Raw genomic sequence first — 15,554 nt, 5'->3', positions numbered from 1 at the left:
TGAAAGGTTACAAATTTCTTTAGTTTAAAGCTTGATTTTGTTTGTTTTCCTTTAGCACATGTTTCACACACTCACACATGTTATCCTTTTCATATTTAATTTTTGGTAATCCTCTAAAAAGATCCATATTAGAAAATTTAGACAGAGTTTTCATGTTTGTGGGACCTAGTCTTTTATGCCATAACCATTTATCATTTTTAATTATTGTAAGGCATGGATGATTAGGTATATCTTCTAAATGAACATTGTATAAGTTCTTTTCCCTATTTCTAGAGAAGAGAAATTTTCTAGTTTTCCTTCCTTTAATCTGGCAAGCATTAAGCTCAAATATAACTTCATAGCCACTATCACATAGTTGGTTGTGTGGAAGAAAATATGCACAAAGTTTTGATGATGCCAAAGCATTGAAGAAAATAAAGGTCAAGTTAAAGTTAGCTAATCAAGAAGCAAGATCTCAAGTAATAACTAGATAAGTCTTGACTGCTTAGCTTAGTATGTAAAATGAACTTTTAGAATTTGCAAATTTGACTTGGCCATTAAAATAAGAATTTCAAGAAAACCTAAACTTAATACTTTTGAATATAAGAATAAGTTGTTTGAAAAGAAAGCAAAAAGAGTATTCAAAAGATTAAACAAAAATATTTTTAACTGGAAAATAGAAGCTCTTTATATCTTAAGTTTTCATAAGCCAAAACAAGTGACATGTTTCTGGTAATCGATTACCACTTGCTGTAATCGATTACCAGAGAAAGAAAACCTTTCAAATGTTAAAATGCTCTCTGGTAATCGATTACCAGTGATTGTAATCGATTACCAGAAGAGAAATTTTCAAAATTCGAATTTAAATTATACATTTCAAACATTTTGAACTTAAACCGTTGTAATCGATTACCAAGTCTTGTAATCTATTACCAGAGCCTATTTTCTGAAAAATTATAGAGAGTTACAACTCTTCATGAAAAGACATAACTCAAGAAACAATTGTCTATAAATACCTATAATTTTTCAGAGAAAAGTGACGAACTCTATTATGAAAATAATCTTTACAAATCACTTGGCCAAAATCATTTGCAAAATCTCTAAAGAGTTCATCAAAGATCATGAAAGTGTAATATCCACTCTTCAAGAGAGTCATTCTATAATACTTAATAGATCATTGGATCTGTAAAGGAGAAAAGGTTTTTCTCCTTGTTGGTGTTTGAATCTCAACACAAGGAAAGGGAGTTCCGAGGTGTTAGAAGATTCATTTTCTTGTAAGGTTTACAAGAGTAGTGAAAATCTCAAGTGGGAGACTTGAGGACTGGATGTAGGCAGGATTGGCCGAACCAGTATAAAATCAAGTTTGCAATTCTTCTTTTCCTACACTTTTAATTTCTTGTTATTAATTATAATTGTGTAGTTTGCATCATCATTCATTCTTTACATACAAATTTATCTAAGGAAATAAATTGATAAAGAAGTAATTGGAAAAATTTTTATAAGAGGAAATTTAGTAAACTTAATTCACCCCCCTCTTAAGTTAATTGAGGCTAAGGGACTAACAAGTTGATACCCAAAAGGTTATGTTTCAACCCTTTCACATAGTAAACATGTTCTATTTGAGTAGAGTGAGGGTTACCTATTTTCCAATTCCTTTTATTGTAATTTTTCTATTATCACCAAATGTGACAAATCCTCCATCTATCTTTCTTTTAAGAATGATGAATTTTGATTTATCTCTTGCCATATCTCTTACCAAGTACTATTGCTTTTTCTCGTTTTTGGGCATGAAACATTCTTGCATCAGAAGTTAAGAGATATTTAGTTACCCATACTTGATTGGATTTTTATAGGTTAGAAACCTTCCTACTGATTATGTTCTTCTGCCAATAACACTCAAAAATATAATATCTCTATTTATTACACTTAGAACATATAAATAACCAAATAACCCATCAAGTTAATAATAAATTCGATAATAAAAATTAATAATCCAACGACTAATTAGCCCAATTAATTCAATGACTCATTTGATTTTAATAATATCCATACCAATGACATGTATTTATAACATATACTCTTTAAATAGAACCCAAAAATCCAAAGTTGTGTAAACACTTGGTTTGAGTAAAACGCCGTCGTTCCCAGTTTCGTTCACTTCTCTTTCTCTTTCCCGCTCCGCAATCCTCTTTTCTTCCAAATCCCAACTAAACTTTGGGGTTTAGGGTTTTTCTCTCTCCTCTACAATCCAATTTCTCCATTTCTCCCTCTCTCTCCACAATCCAGTCACAATGATGTACAATGATCCTCAGCACCAGCACCAGCACCAGCAGCACCAGCACCAACACCAGCAGCACCAGTACCAGCAACAACAGCAGCAGCAACAACAGCATTTCCACCACCAGCCGCCGGGTCCGGAGTTCCACCGCGGTCCTCCGCCCCCGTCGCAACCGCCGCCGGTGATGCGCCAAGGCTCCGCCTCCTCCACGAATCTTGCCCCCGAGTTTCACCACCCCGGCCCTGGAGGACCACCTCCTCCTCATTACGATGGTTTGGTTTCGCTTCCTCTTCCTCCAATTGCTTCTTATTCTTCTTATAATTATCGACGAACGAAGGGAATTTGATGAATGTGAACACGTGTTGGCTGTTGCGATTTCTTGTGCTGGTAATAAACCCTATTATATGGTGCTATTACGTGTGTCTGTGTGAGAGGGAGATGTAATGTTTGTATGAGTGGAATGAAGGAGTGAATTGTGAACTTGAGTTGCCGACAGAAGCTTTGGCTTTGGGATTAAAGGGTTTTGGGTTACCTAGGAATCAGATAGAGTGTGTGGGATGCGAGTTTGGTATGACTTGAGTTACCAGTGTTTTAGAGGTGGTGCTTATGATTCAGGAAATTACTAAGGGGATGTAGTGCATATGATACGGGCTGGACGAGTGTCATAGAGAAATGGGATAGGTTTAATTTTAATGTGTGTACCGAACACAAAAGAAAGTGGTAAGTTGTAACAGATAAAGTAGTGACAAAAGTAGAAGACAAGTATAGTAGTGATGTGAATGCCGAGGTGGATGATTATTGTAGAGAAACTGAGAAAGATAAGGTCGGGAACAGATATGTTAGGGAGAAAGTTGGGGTGGCACTTGCTGAGGAGAAGATGATATAAACATAGCTAAGGTGGTATGGTCATGTGTGGAGGTGAGAAACTAAGGCTTATGTTTTAACTTTTGAAATCTCATTGGAATCTTATGAAGATGGTGTGTGTGAAATGTTTGCCATAATTTGATTGACGTGGTTTGATGAGAAAAATTCTTTGTAATCTTATTCTCAGAATTTGAGCTTAGGGCCTAATTCAACCCCACATAGTTTGCTTGTAAGGTAAAGATTGCCCAAACATTATAAGCCCTACTTAAGCCATATCTCCAGCCGATGTAGGACTAAACTGCCTAAGATCTATATCTTGGTGGTTACACTCTATGATACTAAAGTCAGCCTTTTTGGTCATTTCCTATGTAGGTAGCCCTTTGTGGCTTATAGGTGACTGCAATTAAGGTGACTTTCCAACACCCCATCATGCCCAAAGCTATAGCCTTGGAGCAGGGAAAACTGGCTATGCAGGTAGCTTAAAAATGAATCTAGGATTTGCTTTGGTACCATCTTAGAATTTGGATTTAGGGCGTTACTCAATGCTACTAAATTGACTTGTAAGGTGGAGGATTCTCCAAACTTTATAAGCTCTAATTAAGCCATATCTCTAGTCTAGATGATGTCAGACTAAATGCTGATGCTCTGCATCCCAACACTTGCATTTGACAATGCTTAACTCAGCCTTTTTGATTAGTTCCTTTGTAAATGCCCCTTTTTTCCCTAGGGGTGACCACAATTAAGGCATCTTTCCAAAATTTATTTTCTGGTTTCTCTGTGGTTCTCTCCATATATACTAAAGTTGAGTACTTGAGTGGATTATATTGTTCTTTCCTCAATGAATAAGTTTTCTTTTTATTTTTCCCCTTCTAAATGAAAACTGTGTTCTTATGTTAGGAATCTCTTCTTGAGAAAGGAAAAGAATAACAGAATCGTAACAAAGAACTGCACACTCACACAATAAGACTAAACAACTAAATAACTTTTGTATTGATTATGAACAAAATTCTTTCAAGAACCAAGGTATACAAGTATACCCCCAAAAGGAGCACTCTCCTTTTCACACCGGAAGCTTCCAGTTTAATCAAATTTTACAAAAAAACTGCCTCAACTAAACAATAGAGGCCTTATTTAAAGAGTTTACAACAGAGTAACAGATTTAACTAACACTCTTGACCCAGTCAGCTAACAGTTACAATATGTTCCTTTCCCTTTTTCTTTCTATAATAAACCTGTAGAGGTTTCTCCCGCTCCCTTAAATCATTCCTAACATCTTAGTTGCATGTAGGAGATGATTCTTGAGGTGTTACAAAAATGTCTATCCTTGCATTGTTTTAGGTCAGGGCATTGAATTTATATTTTTCCTTCATTGCCTATAAGCTTTAAATATGTGGAAAAATTTTGGGTTTGGGTTTTTGGTGACTATATGAATTTAACAGTAAATGGCTTTTGCAGTTCACAGTGATAGCCATGGTGCAAAAAGAATGCGAAAGCTTACTCAAAGGAAAGCAGTTGATTATACAAGCACAGTTGTGCGTTATATGCAGGTAATGATTTTTTTTCTTAATAATACACTCATTGCTATATTGTTAAACTTTTTGACTTGTTCATTTCCATCTGTTGCAATATGTCTATTTCTAATGTAAATTTATGGGTTATCTGAATCTGCCTTCAGATTCGTATGTGGCAGCGGGATTCAAGGGATAGGACAGTACTGCAACCCACCCCGGCAGCAGCAATTGATGTAAGTGAGCTTTGTTTTGATTTTGTACTCTTTCATTTGTTTAAAGTTTGTATATTTTTTCCCTTTATTCAAATAAATAGGCGTGATAGGTTTTAAGGATTTTTTATTGTAATGATCAACTCGATTCCTCAGAACATAACCTTATGTTATTTTTCATGCAGATGTTGCCAGCAGTTGGCTATCCAGACAATCCATCTACAAGCTTTGCTGCAAAATTTGTTCATACATCCCTAAATAAAAATCGTTGCCCCATTAATCGCGTTCTTGTAAGTTAGATTGAAATGTTGTGTTTGGCATGATGTAATATATGTTATGCAGATTGTTGGTTATAGATGTACCAGCTGCATTTCATTCTGCTTCATTCAAAAATTTCTGAATGGAAGCTGCTTCTCATTTAAATTGATTTTGTTATTTTAGGGTCCTTGAGTAGTTTGATTTACAATGTTTTCATTTTCAACTACGTATATAAATGGTAAATTTGCTATCAATTTTGTTCTTATGTTTTGCATGTTCAAAACAAAATGAGTATGCAGTTAACTTATACTTTAAATTGGAATTAGTAGCAAACAATTTTGTTTGCTTAATTCACTTAATTTGTAAAACTAGTGAATTACATGTTAAATGCAGTTCCTGTTCAATTCAATCATTGTATTATTTTATTGGAATTTTGAATTGAGAGATTTTTATACACAATGATGTATTATATTGAGTTTGTACTGGACACAATTGTTTCTATGAGGTCTTTCAATTGGTTTAGGAAGTTATTACTTGTGCATTTGTATTTTTTTTAAATGTTCTACTGGATTGCATTTGACTTTGTGATGCTGCATCACTGTTTAATTTTGAAAAAATAGTGGACTCCAACAGGCCGACGACTTATTACTGGCTCACAGACTGGGGAATTCACTCTTTGGAATGGACAATCTTTTAATTTTGAAATGATTCTTCAGGTACACAACTTTAATTATTGTCTCAACATTATTATTGTAGTCATCAGTAAAAAATACAAGTCAAAGGTGGATTTTGAAACACATGCAGGCTCATGATCAAGCAATCAGATCCATGGTCTGGAGTCACAATGACAACTGGATGGTCTCTGGTGATGATGGAGGGGCAATAAAGTAGACACATATTTAAATATATTGTGATTTCTTATAAGCTTTATATTGCATGTTTTTATTTATGCAGATTTTGCTGGTAAAAGGCACATATTTTTAATTAGATGTATGTGTATGAATGTGGCATTTTCTAGGTATTGGCAGAACAACATGAACAATGTTAAAGCCAACAAATCTGCTCATAAAGAATCAGTCCGTGACTTGAGGTATAGATGTTTTATTTGAAAAACAGAAATTATAACATGCTGAAGGGGAAAGGTTCTGTAACTCTTTGATATACAGTTTCTGTAGGACTGATTTGAAGTTCTGTTCGTGCTCTGATGATACCACAGTTAAAGTTTGGGACTTTGCACGTTGTCAAGAAGAGTGTTCATTAACCGGTAATGTGCTTTAGATGGACCATATCTGAAAATTAGTTTCCTTCCTGTCTCTAATCTTGTCCATGTCCTGAAAACTGAATCTTAATAGTATTTTGTTTAATATATTTGTCTGGATCTTAATACTAATAATATTTTGTTAATCTGTGTTTTATCTCTGCTTTATTTTAAGCTTTCCTAATTAGTAATTACAGATTGCATTGTTTATGCACTTGAAATTGGATTCTCTTTATGTTAAATAACCTTTTGTATTTCTATCTTTTTCTGTTTTTATCTTCATTTACCAAAAAATTAAAATTAATAACTTTTTTGTATTTCTGGATGTTGAGTTGTTGATTGTAGAGGAATTCTAATTTTTAGAAATAGATAATCTGTTTAATTTTTATAGTTATTCATGGCATTGGTTGCCTCTCTCAGTTTGTGCTGCCATGTTGCTAAATTATTCTCATTAATTACAATCTCATTTTATTTGTTGAGCTGTGAATATGTCCTTGTAGATGACTATTTTGATGGGGAGGCTTTTCTACTTCCGGGGTTAAATGTGATCTAATTTACCAATTTCCTGTTATAGGGTTGATATTAATGATTTAGTTGATTTCTTAAGAGTACTAGCTTGGTCCATGTGGCTGACCTGTGGGGTTGATTTTTGTTTTCTCTATTTTTCTTTAAGATTTATTATTTGGTCGGAATCATCCTATGACCTGTGGAGTCAAGAGTTTTGATAGGCTCGTAATACAAGTATATAAAGGAGAGGGAGAACTTAACAGAATGGATAGGTGACAGCAGGGGATTACAGAGGGGATGCGGGAATCATCCAAAATGAGTAGAGGGAGAATGATTATTTGGAGGGGGGAGTAACCAAATAGGGGCACTAGACAATTCATGAGTAAAATTTATTTTGCTAGGCTGAGTGAAGAAGCTGGTTCATCCTCAGAAAAAGGGTGCGATAGTCTCGTGTCTTATTTTCCATCTTGCAGGGAGCTCTGCTCCATCCATTGTAGTAGTTTTCAATTCTTCTATATTTTACTTTGTAAAAGAGGTTATCCCTCTGATTTAGATATAATTTCAGTTTCAATATTACTGCAGGTTTATCATTCCAATTCTGGTGCCTATCACATTTTAAAAATGATTACCTTGCACGGTGTTTTGGCACTAAGGCCCATTTATCATTTTTAAACTGTGTTATACTAATGTTTGAAGAGTGTTTGTGCCTTTTTTTGTCACAAGAGGTCATAGTCTCATAGATGAGTAATTTTTATATTTAATTTTCAACAATTTTATGTGTAACTGGAACATGATAAATTTAAATGAAGACTGGCTGAATTTTTATCATTTTAAATACCACACAATAGGTTGTACTACTGAAAAAGAACACTTTTTCTGTAATCGTTATAATTTTTTTATATTTTTTTTAACATATGTTATATACCACCATGTTCATTAATGTCAAACATTAACTGCATGGGGAGACTTTTGAAGTTCCTAATAAAATGGGGTCAATCTGTCATTTTTACGTATTCATGTCTGTTCTAAATACTTAATTATGGTACAAAGGTTGGTTTGCATGTTTGAGTTTTCATGGACACTCAATTATTCCTCTAGAATTTTATATTTCCATTACTTTTTATTTCAATCCAATCAATTTATGTGATTACCCAATTAGTTCCTGAATTTAAATTTTTGAAGTCTTGGAATCTGTGTTAGCGTCTATACTTTATAGTATTTTTTGTCTGTTGGAGACCTAACCTTAGATTTATCATTCTGGCATTTGAACTCAGCCAGGCCATGGTTGGGATGTGAAGAGTGTGGACTGGCATCCTACAAAATCCCTATTAGTATCAGGCAGGTGTTTTAAACATTTCGCTTATGAAGTTTCTTTAGATTATGAAATTCAAATTCAATAATGTGACTGCATATCCCATTTGATTTTCACAATACAGGTGGGAAAGACAATCTTGTGAAACTTTGGGATGCTAAAACAGGGAGAGAGCTTTGCTCATTGTGAGTGCTAACATAAGTGATGATTTCTATTGTTTTGTGTGTTTTGTTTGTGTTAATAGATTCATGCTTCTGTCATGCAGTCATGGCCACAAAAATACTGTGCTGTGTGTCAAATGGAATCAAAATGGTAATTGGGTGTTAACAGCTTCAAAGGATCAAATAATAAAGGTTGGTAAACATATCTTCATGAAACAAATTGATGGATCCTCCTTAATAGGCATTTCCTGTCTTTTCTATTTTGGATTACCATTATAAACCTTTGAGGATTCTGAGTTGTATTTTATCTACCAATCAGTCTTTCTGTCATGTTACTAATATTCATATGTACCTTGTATTTGCAGCTTTATGACATAAGAGCAATGAAGGAGCTTGAATCATTCCGTGGACATCGCAAGGATGTTACTGGTAAGTCACATGTCTTTCTCCTGGAATGGGAATGAAAGGATAGCTCATTGAAATTAGTGTATACAGCTGGGAATTCTCCACCTAGCATCCACCCGTTACACATGGTTAACTAGATTTGTCAATATGGTTAACTTTGTCTCACAAGTGGTTAAGAGTAAATGAATGTGATTGTATACAACTATCGGTATTTACCTATGGTACTAATGGTTAAATTTACCTCACTAGTGGTTAATAGTGTCGTGAGTTTATTGAAATGTTTAATAGTGACTAACTGAGCCTTACAAGTGGTTAATTGTACCAGGTAGAAGGTGGGTGAACATTTTTAGTGGATGTTTATAATTTGTCTTGAAATTAACTAAAATATCCTGCAAAACTGGATACATCACTATAATCTTTTCAGCCAAAACAACCTAACAGTGGCTTTGAAACATTGCTTTGATGTCATATTTTTACTTCTGATTGATAAGTTCATGTTACATGTAGGCATTTTAATAAACTTTTAAAAATCTATGTTTTGTAGCTGAGATTAGATTATTAAATATAGAATTTTGATATTATACTTGGCAGTGAATGCTATCAGGTTATAGTAAAAATAAAGTTGAGTCTGAATGATGTGACATTGACACACAATTTACTTTACTTGATACTGCTTTAAGTTTTGATTTGAAGTTTGATTGAAATGATTGATTTTAATTGGTGGAAAATGTCCTCCAATTCAATTCACATTGGTATCTGTCTGGTAACTAGGTTGCTCAATTTGTTTAATTGTATGACCTGGATTTTTAGTTTTGCTAATAATCTTAACAAGTTATGGCTGAGTTATTTTATTAAAGTATTATATGTTTCATTGATCTGTTCTTTTACTAAGATTATGATATCATTCTCCTGAACTTAATAATTTTTTCCCTCGGCTATCATCTTTCCATCTTTCCTTTGCATATATGCCTTGACTATGCCTAACCATGTTTATGATAGTTACCATGGTTAAATTGCTGTCACCAAGAACACCTTTTTGAGAACTTGAGCTAAAACTTGGTTAAATGATGCAGCAATTTAGTCTCAACTCCTGATTACATTTTTATCCATTGAGGAGCACTTGTGTTCACCTTTTTTATGCTATTTTGTTTGCAGCAGCCCCTCCAATTTGGAAATACAGTTCTCTGTATCCAAATCGATTAATTATACTGTTTTTTCCAACTTCATTATGTATTGACTGTTGTATGTAGCAATGTGCATTTTGATATGCCACCGTTTATATTCCTAAGCAAGCAATTCATACAGTTCCATATTATGGTGTTTATAATATTTTCAATGGCACTGGCAAAAGGCCATGTTATGCATGCATGCACAATGTTCCTTAAATTGTTGCTTATTTAGTTAGAGAAATAACAGCAACACACTATTTCAAACACACCCCTCATGGCTGAAATTCATTTAAAATCGCATAATTTTGTGGGTTCTACTTCATATTTAATGAACCCCATTTATGGTTTTGTAGTTTCTAATAAATTCTAACCAATATCAGAGAGTATGTTAGAAGAAGTGTGTCAGAGAGCATTCCTCTACATAGTTAATGTTTGATTGATTTACAGGGTGGTGTAGTGTTGCCAGGACTGTATGGTAAATTGCCATTTTCTGTAATGCTTCTGCAACTGATAAAATGGAATAAATTTTTTCTGACTTTTGACACTTTTGTTAGCTTTGGCATGGCATCCATTCCATGAAGAATACTTTGTCAGTGGGAGTTATGATGGTTCCATCTTCCATTGGCTTGTCGGGTAAGTTTTTTTCTCACTTCTCTTTGTTCTCTCTCTGCAGTTCTTTCATTATTTTATGCTATATTCTTTTTTTTTTTTCATTGTGCCTGTTTTTATCAGTTTTCTTTTTAAGTTTATTTTATTTGGTTGTGATTTTTTTGTTATTTCTGAAGTCAATTGACTCTGGTGTCTTTTTTTTGGGTGAACAAATTAAACACTTATTAAATAAGTACTTATAATGTACCAACCTTTGTATGTTTTTATAATTGAAGAGAAAACAAGGTTAAATTATTTTTGTACTAGTTGTAAATTGTTTTCTTATGTTATTCTAGAATCTAGAGAGCTTATTGAAATAAGTTGAAAACGGTTTATGGACATTTCATAAGCTATTTTCATAAACTCTCTCAAACACTTATATAAGGGCTTACTCCCTCCGATCTTGAATTTAGGTAAAGAAAAAACCTATGTATATTGGTCTAAATATAAACAAATCTCAACTAATTTCACCCTATCTAATTATTTCAAAATAGCCTTCATTCAACTGAGATTGTATTTCTGAAGACCTTTTTATTTATACTTGATGACAAGTTTCAATGAATGACAATTCCGAAGTTTTTTTTTTAAAATGTGATTAGTAAAATTAAATGATGTTAACTAACTTTCTTGCACATTAAAATTAGTTGATGTTGCACTACTAACTCAATCTGTTCTAGTAGTAATTCAATTGGTGATTACGAGGGGCTAGAACAATTTTTTTTTTTCAAAATTATGGAGACTAAAAAGATCAATTTTAAATTTGAATGACCAAAAGAAAATTTACCCCAAATTTAAGAGATTAAAAATGAATTTACACCTTAAAATAGGGAGGAAACTATATATGTCTGACAATTATTCTAATTATTCAAGTGTTCATTATTCTGATTATTACATTTAATGTTTATACAGACATGAAACTCCACAAATTGAAATTTCCAATGCTCATGATAATAATGTTTGGGACCTTGCATGGCATCCTATTGGATACCTTCTGTGCAGGTAAACTTTATCTTAGTATATGCAATAGCATGTCATGATACATAATAGATTTCTGTCTTCAACTTTTTTGATGCCCAATGTTCTAAAGCTACTTTTCCATTTCCACATACCTGTCTTTCTGTTAATACTAAATCATGTAACTTCTGTTTTTCAAATGTTTTCCAAATTCCAAAATACTATATTCTGAAGGAATTTTTGAAGGAACTCTGATGGGCATCATAAGTTGTTTTCGGATCCTTTTGAACCTTTTGATTTTAATGTTCAATTTCTGTACTGATACCCAAAATAGTAACATCTTAGTTTTAGTTCTTACAATAACATTTTGCAGCTTCATGAAAGTTCCTGAAATTTATTTTGGTAGACATTTTGTTTTTAATGCTCTATTTGATCTGTTGATATCTAAAGAAAGTAATTAATAATGGCTAACCTTAAGTTACCGGACTATCATAATGTCTTGTGCAGTGGCAGCAGTGATCATACAACCAAATTTTGGTGCAGAAATAGGCCAGGAGACACTGCACGTGATAGATTTAACACTGGCATGCAAGGTTTGTTTCATTTCCTTAAAAGGGCAATTTAAGCAACATATTGTTTCTAGTTTTCTTCAGATTTAAATCATAAAACCCTTTGATGTCAATTTTCATCTAATTATTGGACTGTATGATTTGAAGCGGTCCGATTGTTTTCCTCTAAAACATTTCATGATAATATAAATCCTTATAAATTCACTGTTATTATTGAACATTTGCTTTAAACTTGAGGTGGGGGTTGAGGCAGTTAGTTGTTTGATGAAGAAAATTCCGGATGGTAATTCTTATAGTTAGAAACATTGCCTGTTTTGAAAGATAACTGATGAAACATCTGACATTAGTTTGAATACATTGATCTGTCAGGATATCCTGACCAAAATCCTGTTGCTGGTCGTATGGGTGGTAATTTTCCTATAGCTGAAGGCCCAACAACTCCAGGACCATTTGCCCCTGGGTTGACTCGAAATGAGGGTACCATTCCAGGTGTTGGAGTTGCAATGCCCTTATCTATTCCTTCTCTTGACATGCCTCAAGGGGAGCAGAAGCAGCCACATCCTGTTTCAATGGGTGCTCCTCCTCTTCCCCCAGGTCCACATCCCTCTCTTCTTACTGCCAACCAACAACAACCATACCAACAAAATCCTCAGCAGATCCCTCAACATCAACACCAGGCTCTACCTCCGCAGATGGGTCCTTTGCCTATACCTCCAAATATGCCACAACTACAGCACCCTTCCCATTCGCCCATGGTCCCTCACCAACATTTGCCTCGCCCTCCACCCCAAATGCCTATTGGCATGCCAGGATCTCTACCAGGGATTTCATCAGTGCCGACGTCACATCCAATGCCGATGCCAGGTCCAATGGTATGAGTTCCTTGGAACGTTTCTCTTAATCTGATCTTTCCTATAAAATATAATGAAATTATGTGGATGTCGCTTCTTCCTAATGTGGTAGATTGTTTGAGTGTTGTATTAGTGATGGTTGTTAGGGGCTGAATGTTTGAGGCTTTAATTGGTCTGTATTCATAGGATTAGCATGATAAAATGTATCTTACCATATTATCCTAGGGATATAATACGAAATCTTGTGGGAGGGAGTTGGAGAACATGTACATTTTTAAGAAGCTCAAATTTTCCCTTATTTTGGTGCTTCTTAGAGCCTGTGTGGTTTGAGAAATCATTTTGTTTTCATTTCTGTTTCATAAGTAATAACTATCTTGTGTTCACATTGTTTCTTGTTTTTGAAGATTTGTTCTGGAAATAGTGGAAACCTAGGAAGCCCGAGTGCATAGTATGATACAATATGGATATGGGGATAAGGGAAATTTCAAAAAATATAGATACAACATGGCCAAGATATGTCAAACTTGTTGTCTCATGTTCTGTGTGCACTGCAATAACTAATTATATTTTACCACATTCATACCATTGTTATGAATTAAGAGTCTCATGTTATTGGGAGTATCTTTGGGTGATAAGGAAATGATTAAATGATTGAATCAGTGGAGATTGGAGAATAATATTTATGGAGGCTAGCTGATATGCTTCATTCTTTGTGGGAGACTATAATAAGAAATCAAACCATTTAAATAATTGTACTCTAACTTAATAGATTATCTGTACTTAAGTTCATAGCACATTTAACAGAACCATTCATTTTTTTTCCTTCAGGGGATGCAAGGGGCGATGAATCAGATGGGTACTCCAATGCCACAAGGTCCTTATGTGGGCATGAATCAGATGCATTCAGGATCCTTGCCTACAAGTGGAGGGCCACCTCTTGGTGGTTTTCCAAGCAACTTACCTAATATGCAAGGGCCATCAAATGCCAGTTATCCTCAAGGTGCTTCATTTAACAGACCTCAAGGTGGCCAAATGCCTATGATGCAGGGGTATAATCCTTACCAGGTAAGATAGAATGCTGCTTCATGAGCTACTTATTGTTGCATTATGCTAGGAAGTTGTTTGAAAGTTGAAACTTTTTTTTTTTTTTAATCCTCTTTATCATAAATTATGTGGTTTCGTAAATTGTGTTTTGAGCTATTAAGTAGTGCACAAATCTTAGTAAAAATTATTTCTCTGTTTGCATATCAACATTAACCAGTTCCCTCTTCCTGCACACCTTTTCCATTTCTCTCTCTTTTTACTTATTTCTCAAATAAGAGATCTGCTTGATGTTGATGCACAGCTGAGCAGAATTCCCAAGTATATATGCCTTTGTTTTCCACTCCACCTGCTCATTGAATTCATTAAAGATGTGTCAATGATTAAAAATCCCTTTCTTTTCATATCTCTGTTGCCCCTGGAGTAAAGATTTGTGCATAATTAAGTACCAAGAAATGCCTGTTGACCATGATTGTTAGCGTACATGATCATATGCAATATATTTAATTGTCTACTAATTGAAATTTTCACTTGAACATTGAATCAAAAAGGGTCCAACTGATATTGCATTGTAGCAAATAGGACAACATCTTATGCCGGTTTAATACATATAAATTGAATGAAATTGTTGGATGTGATGTCAACTCTGTTGTTGCATACTTAAATGATCATATTTCTATTTCTCATTATAATTAATTAATTTTCTTTGGGAAGTGGACGGTCCAATTCTGAAGTGAAATTAAATCTTATGTTTTATTTATTGCAGTCTGGTAATCAATCTGGGATGCCTCCAAACGCACAACCAGGGGCATCGCACTCTCAAATGCCACCATAGAATAGGAAATTGCTTTCTTTATAGCTGTAATTTCATCCCTCATGATTTCGGTCCCTTTTTGTGTAATTCATGTTTTAATCTGCTGCTGAAGTTTCGGATAGAAATTGTGTTCCCTTTTGCCGTCAATTATTTGTAATTTTTGCCCGTTTGATGTGAATGGTTTCGTATTTTAGTTAAGGTTTACAGTTAGGTTATTACATTGTTTGACTGTAACATTTTTTTTGCTAAATGAGGATGAGCAATAATATTTTCTTTGAAACTTCATTTTCAAATAAGGGCAAGATAGAGAAGAACACGAGTGATATACCCTTCAACACTTTTTTATTATTTACTAAAGTTTATTGAAATTTACAAATTTAAGTCTTGCATCTTATTTAATTTTTTAGACAGACAAATTTATAATTTTTAACCAATAGTAATCTGTTAGCAAGTGAGGGGCAGGAAGTGTTGTTACTTTTTTCATAGAGATAAATGTCTGAGGATTTAGACTTGATCTTTAATTACTGCCTAATGGAAATCTCTTATTGATAAAATAAAAGTTATGCAAATAATTATATGCTATTTTATTTTTTTAATAAGTTTTTTTTTGTTATTTTATATTTTTAATTTTTTAAATTAAAAAATCCTGAAAAGACAGGCTGATTTAAAATTTTCTCATTTATTGCAAACGAGGTTTTAATATTTTTAGATGAATTAACACCTAATCTTTAGTTTACTCAATGAGAAGCAACATATAAATACAATG

The 15,554-nt window shown here is 33.8% G+C and overlaps 1 protein-coding gene across 1 annotated transcript; it reads left to right on the top strand.

Annotated features, from left to right (window-relative positions):
- Nucleotides 1-2,087: 2,087 nt before the first annotated feature.
- Nucleotides 2,088-15,006, top strand: FY (Transducin/WD40 repeat-like superfamily protein). Its single transcript, XM_020348824.3, has 18 exons — nucleotides 2,088-2,529; nucleotides 4,577-4,668; nucleotides 4,797-4,865; nucleotides 5,027-5,131; nucleotides 5,720-5,815; nucleotides 5,904-5,986; nucleotides 6,118-6,189; nucleotides 6,266-6,363; nucleotides 8,143-8,202; nucleotides 8,301-8,361; nucleotides 8,442-8,529; nucleotides 8,703-8,766; nucleotides 10,466-10,544; nucleotides 11,469-11,558; nucleotides 12,021-12,106; nucleotides 12,452-12,954; nucleotides 13,762-13,998; nucleotides 14,741-15,006. The coding sequence occupies exons 1-18, from the start codon at nucleotides 2,271-2,273 to the stop codon at nucleotides 14,807-14,809; spliced, it is 2,211 nt and encodes a 736-aa protein (XP_020204413.2). The 5' UTR covers nucleotides 2,088-2,270; the 3' UTR covers nucleotides 14,810-15,006.
- The last annotated feature ends 548 nt before the right edge of the window (nucleotides 15,007-15,554 follow it).

The sequence above is a fragment of the Cajanus cajan genome, chromosome 8 (genome assembly GCF_000230855.2).
Source record: "Cajanus cajan strain Asha chromosome 8, NIPB_CcT2T_4, whole genome shotgun sequence".
Lineage (NCBI taxonomy): Eukaryota > Viridiplantae > Streptophyta > Magnoliopsida > Fabales > Fabaceae > Cajanus > Cajanus cajan.
This window is presented reverse-complemented; position numbering and strand designations above follow the sequence as displayed.

Coding starts and splice junctions, on each gene's coding strand:
- FY (XM_020348824.3), top strand. CDS start 2,271: ATGATGTACAATGATCCTCAGCACCAGCACCAGCACCAGCAGCACCAG. Junction 6,364..8,142: donor AGAAGAGTGTTCATTAACCG/GTAATGTGCTTT, acceptor GAACTCAGCCAG/GCCATGGTTGGGATGTGAAG. Junction 12,955..13,761: donor TGCCGATGCCAGGTCCAATG/GTATGAGTTCCT, acceptor TTTTTCCTTCAG/GGGATGCAAGGGGCGATGAA.